At 31.7% G+C, this 5,834-nt stretch overlaps 1 protein-coding gene across 1 annotated transcript; it reads right to left on the reverse strand.

Annotated features, from left to right (window-relative positions):
• Positions 1–4,417: 4,417 nt before the first annotated feature.
• LOC123244891 (60S ribosomal protein L9) lies at positions 4,418–5,086 on the reverse strand. The gene has a single exon (XM_044673542.1). It carries the CDS (start codon positions 5,084–5,086, stop codon positions 4,508–4,510), a length of 579 nt encoding a protein of 192 aa, XP_044529477.1. The 3' UTR covers positions 4,418–4,507.
• Between the last annotated feature and the right edge of the window lie 748 nt (positions 5,087–5,834).

Here is a 5,834-nt window from a genome sequence, read left to right on the forward strand (position 1 = left end):
ACAAATCTTTATACTGGCTCTGGGTAAATTCATCAGTTCCTTTAGGTTTAACCATTTTCTCTATGTAGATATTCCACAGATCTCTATATATTCTAACCCCATCTCTTTCTTAGGCTTCAATTACCCATCATCAATTAATGTTCCAGAGACATCTTAAACTCAGTACATCTGAAACTGAATTATCTTTCCCCATAAATCTTAGCCTCTTTCAAAACTACCTATTTCTATCTAACCCATCTTCATCCTTCTGCTCTCCAAGACTTGTAAATTCAACATTATCCTAATACATTGCAAATCTTGTAATTTTTAAATTTTTCCATCCCTCACATCCAAACCCTTTTCCCATTCACATATCTACCTCCTTATTTCAGCTTTTCATCATCTTTTGCCAAGATTACTGCAACAGCACCTTATTTGTTCTTTTTGTCTCAACTCTTCCCACTGTAGTCCACCCTACATAGTTTCAAAAGCAATAGTTCGTAAGCACAGAATTAACCAGGACTCTCTTCAATTAACCCAGTAACTTGCTATTACTTCTAATATGAAATAGCAGTTTCTTTGTTTAGCTTTAAAGCCTGGCCTAAATCTTTTCAGTCTTCTTAAATATTTCTTTGACTCCTTTCCTCTGCAATCCAGACAAACGGACCTTTCCTGATTCCTTAAATATGTTCCTCCTTCCTCAATTCTGTCTCAAATAATACTTTTCTTCCTTGGAGATGCTGTTCAGGCTCTTTATTCATCCATCCATTCATCATTGTTAGTATCATTTTATTTTATCTTATGTTTGACTATTTTGTATATATATAAATATATATATTTATTCACTTTATATGTATTTCTTGTCTACCTATTAGAATGTGAGTTTCTCCTGAATGAACATTATTTAATTCTCTCTTTTTATATCCCTATTTTCTAGCACAGATAGCCACATAGTAAACTCTTGATAAATGCTTACTGATTGGTTGATGATTCTGGATGTTGTTGGTTATGAATTGTTTTTAGTCATATTATTTGTCTGTGTTAGTGCTCAGTCATTAAAATGTCTTTATGACTAGCTGCACTCATGACCATGCCACTATTGCCTGTGCCTTTACCTACAATGTTACTATGAAAGGGAAAGAGAAGTTGAGCCTATGGAAAGAAAAAAATGGCAAGATCTCAGAATCTGATCCACCATGCTCTCTTTATAAAATATTTTCTTGGACATTGAGAAAATTCAAAGGTAGTAAAAAACATTAGTCTTCAATTTATCTTTATATATGTATACATTCATACATGTGTTTCTGATGTATCATATAACTTATGTAATAAATTTTAATAAATATGCTTATCCAAGAGGAACAAATTATCACATTAGTTATGCTCAAAAATTTTTCTCATCCTTTTTTCCCCTCCCTCTTACCCCTACTACCTCTTCAAGAAGGCAGGCAATCTGATATAAGTTGTACATATATTATCAAATAACACATATTTCTCAGTTCATTTTGAAAGAAAACACGTATTACTTACACTAGATAAAAATTCATGGAGCAAATAAAGTAAAGAATGGTATGTTTCAATCTTCATTCAGACTCCATCTATTTCTTCTATCGGCGTGGATATCCTTTTTCATCTTGAGTACCTTGGAGTTGTCCTAGATCCTTGACTTGTTAATAAATCATTCACAGTTGATCATATACCACAAATTGTACCACCATCCCCCAATTAATAGACATCCCATTAGTTTCTAACCCTTTGCCTCCACAAAAAAAGTGCTGCTATAAATATTTTAAAACATATAGTTTCCTTTCCCTTTTCTTTGATCACCTAAGGAAATAAACCTAATAGCAGCATTACTGCAAAAGGTAAATACAGTTTTATAATTCTTTGAGTATAACCCCAGATTGACTTTCAAAATGGTCGAATCAGTTCACAATACCACCAATAATGTAATGTCTCTGTTTTTCCATATCCCCTCCACTTTTGCCCTTTTGCCCTGTCTGATAGGTGATGTCTCAGTGTTTTGACTTGGATTTCTCTAATCAACAATGATTTGGAGTATTTTTTTCATATAGTCACATACAGCATTGATTTCTTCAACCAAAAATTCTTAGTTTATATCTTTTGACCATTTATTAATTGGGGAATGTCTCATATTCTTATATATTTGACTAAGTTCTTTGTGTTTTAGATATGGGATCCCTACCCAAGAAACTGTATGTAAAATCTTTCTCCCAACTTACCATTTTCCTTCTAATTTTGGCTACCATTTGTATTTAAAATTTAAAGTATTCCCCAATAACAGCAATATTGTATAATGGTCATCTATGAAAACTTGGTTACTTGAAAAAATGCAATGATCTGGGACAATCTTGAAAGACAGACTGGGAACGCTATCCACCTCCAGAGGAAAAAACTGTTGGAGTTGTCTTTCACATCATTGTATTTATGATTTTATTTTGGAGTTTTGGTTATGTATGAGTGTGGTCTTTTAACAATGATCAATATGGAAATGTATTTTCCATGACAATAAAATAAAATAAAGTTAATGTATTCAACATTATTCCTTTTACATTTCACAAAGCTTTCAGTCTCTTGTTTATTCATAAATCCTTCTATCCATAAATTTGATTGGTAATATGTTTCCTATTCTTTGAATTTGTTTTTATCTCCCTTTATTGCTAGGTCATGTATTCATTTTAATCTTATCTTGATAAATGATATGATATTAGTCTATACCTAATTTCTCTCAAACTACTTTCAGTTTTCCCAACAATTTTTACCATTGAATTATTATTCCCAAAACTTGGAACTCCATCTTTTTCAAATACGAGGTTACTATAATCTTCTATCACTGTTTGTTGTATGTTTGTTGTTTCACGAATTTAGTTTTCTATTTCTCATAATGTACCAGATAGTTTTGATAATTACTGCTTTATAATTTAGTTTGAAATCTGATACTGCCAGACTACCTACCTTAATATTTCCCCCCATTATTTCCTTTGATATTATTGGCTTTTTATTTTTCCAAATGAGCTTTGTTATTATTTTTTCTAGTTCAATAAATTTCCCCCCCTAATTTAATTGGAATGACAGAATAAGTAGATTAGGCAATATTATTATTTAAATTATATTGGCTCTGCTCTTCCATGAAAAATTAATATTTCTCCATTTATTTAAATTTGACTTTATTTGTATGAAAAGTGTTTTATAATTATGCTCATATTGCTTCTACTCCTAGATATTTTATTCTATCTATGGTTAATTTAAATGAATTATCTTTTAATATTTCTTGTTGTAAGATTATTAGCGGTATATAAAAATTCTGATAATTTATGTGAGTTTATTTTATATCCTTTCCTTTTGCTAAAATTAATGTATACAGATAAATAAAAACACAAACTTATATGTATAGATATGCATATGTATACTTATGCAGACCACAGAATATTCATAGCAACAATGGCTGAACAAAATGTCATATATGAATACAATGGAATGTAACTGAGTCATGCAAAATGATAAGTATGAAGAATTAAAAAATATATGGGAAGATTTTTATGAACTAATGTAGAGTGAAGAGCAGAACTAACAGAAAAATAGGCACAATAACATCAAGAAGGCAAAATTTAAAAACATAAAACATTCTGCTAAATTTTCAAATTGTAATGACCAATTTTGGTGCCAGAAAAAAGAAGAGACTCATACCACCCTTCTTTTAGGAGAGAGGACAGGAACTACAATTGCCAAGGGTTTTATATACTCTCAGACAGAGTCACTTTATTAATTTTTTTAATCTTTTTTTGGTGTTATTACAAATGAAAGTTCACATTGTAGGGAATAGGGCAAGGAGATTATAGATCAATTTAGGATTCACCTCTTTTAAGAAACCATAACTAAATATTTTTAACTTGGAAAAAAGTAAAATACACTTGTGCCTCCCTGAAATATATGCTAGAATTATCTTTCTTAAAAATGTTATTTTAAATGCAATAATTATGAAGAAAGCAATCATAAAACATAAAAAGAGAAAAATCTTCACCAAACTTTGTTTTCAACAAAGCAGAAACAGAAACACCATAAACAATTTGATTTTTTTGTGTTAATTACTTCAGAAAAAGTGATACCAGAGTAAATAGTGAAATTCTAAATAGCTTCAAAACTTATAACACACTCCCAAACAGTGCAATAGTCAAAGGACAGATGTTTGCAGTTTATTCTAGAATTGTCCATAATTCTGTTCTTTTACCTTTTTATCTTTCATTTATCATGATCTGTTCTTTTTTCTTTTGTTTTTAATACTTGTAGTCAATGAACAGATAGCCATTTTTCTGACATCATGCTATATCATCTCAAAGATCTTTCAAATATAATTTTCTTATTTGGTTTTTATCTTTTAAGTTTTTATACTGTATCTTTATAAAATAAAACCCATTGATTTTTTTTTTTTTGACAAAAAGGTATTTTTATTTTGACATCTGAATAAGCGTTGACTCCTCAGGACACTGCCTTTGGTATCTTTTCCAACTTATTCATCAGCTTGTTGCACGGTGCCTTTCTCAGAAACATAGATGCCATCCAAAAATTTTCTGATATCCTTGTTTTTGACTGTGGTGGCCTGTTGAATGAGGGCAGCTGAGTTTGAGACAAGTTCAATATCATTTCCTTCAAGAATTAACTCATCTTTCTGAGCTTGAGAAACAGCACAAGCCACACCTGGCCTCATGCGCACTCTTCGGATGTATTTTTCACCCAAGAAATTTCTGATTTCAACAAGTGAGCCATTTTCTTGAATAACAACATTGATGGGGAAGTGAGCATACACAGACCTCATCTTGTAACGAAAACCCAAGGTTACGCCTTTGATCATGTTTTGCACATGACTACAGATTGTGCGTACAGTGGCCAGTTCTTTTCGATTTCCCCACCACTTGTCTACTCGGAGCCTTTTTTTCTTCTTTCCAAGGAGACTGAGCTCAACATTGATATGGTTGAAATCCCTTCGTAGGATTCCTCTGGGGCCCTTCACAATAACTGTCCGGCCCTTAAGAGAAATGTCAACATTTTCTGGGATGTCGACCGTCTGGTTGCTTAGAATGGTCTTCATTCTTGTAGTGAACAGGCCAAAGCAAAACCCATTGATTTTTATCTTCATTTTTTTCTTTTGTTTTATGACTAAATGAATCGTCTCTCACAACAGTTGACTTTTCCCCCCCTATTTTCACTGCTTTGAAACCTAATTAAATGGAGAGAGTTTATTGTAGTGTGTGGTATGAGGTATTGTCCTCAAAACAAGCATTATCATATAGCCATCCAATTCTCCTAGTATTTTTTTATTTTCCCTTCTTTTGACTGTGAATTTCTCAAACATTGATCTTTGATTTCTATTACATTCTACTTTAAGATTTTAAATTCTATTTCTCTATTTTTACAAATGATTAGTGATTTCTTGTTATTGTTATTTCTTTTTTTGACCAGACCTATGATTTCATAGGTAAAGGGAACTCTGTGAGAATATCCTCTCTACAATTCAACTTTCAAAAATCATATAGGGCCCTGAGATTTTAAAGTGTTTTCTTAGGGCCACACAGCCAGTATGTATCAGAAGTAGGGTATGAATCCAGGTTTTTCTGACTGAATCCAGCTCTCTCTCTATTATTTCTCTCTATTATACCCAGTAGGGTAACTTTTAAAAATATGTATTTTATTGATATCATTTATTTTTACGTGGTTAAATTTTCCCTGAACATCTCTCTTTCTGTACTACTTAGGAGCCATTCCATATATGAAGTATTGTTTTTTAAAAGAAGAAAGGGGAATGAAGGAGAGAGAAGGAGATGGAAGGAGAAAGGAGA

This window comes from Gracilinanus agilis, chromosome 4 (assembly GCF_016433145.1).
Source record: "Gracilinanus agilis isolate LMUSP501 chromosome 4, AgileGrace, whole genome shotgun sequence".
Taxonomy (NCBI): domain Eukaryota; kingdom Metazoa; phylum Chordata; class Mammalia; order Didelphimorphia; family Didelphidae; genus Gracilinanus; species Gracilinanus agilis.

What these genes read in the sequence shown, in the direction of transcription:
- LOC123244891 (XM_044673542.1), bottom strand. Translation starts at nt 5,086, where the DNA reads ATGAAGACCATTCTAAGCAACCAGACGGTCGACATCCCAGAAAATGTT.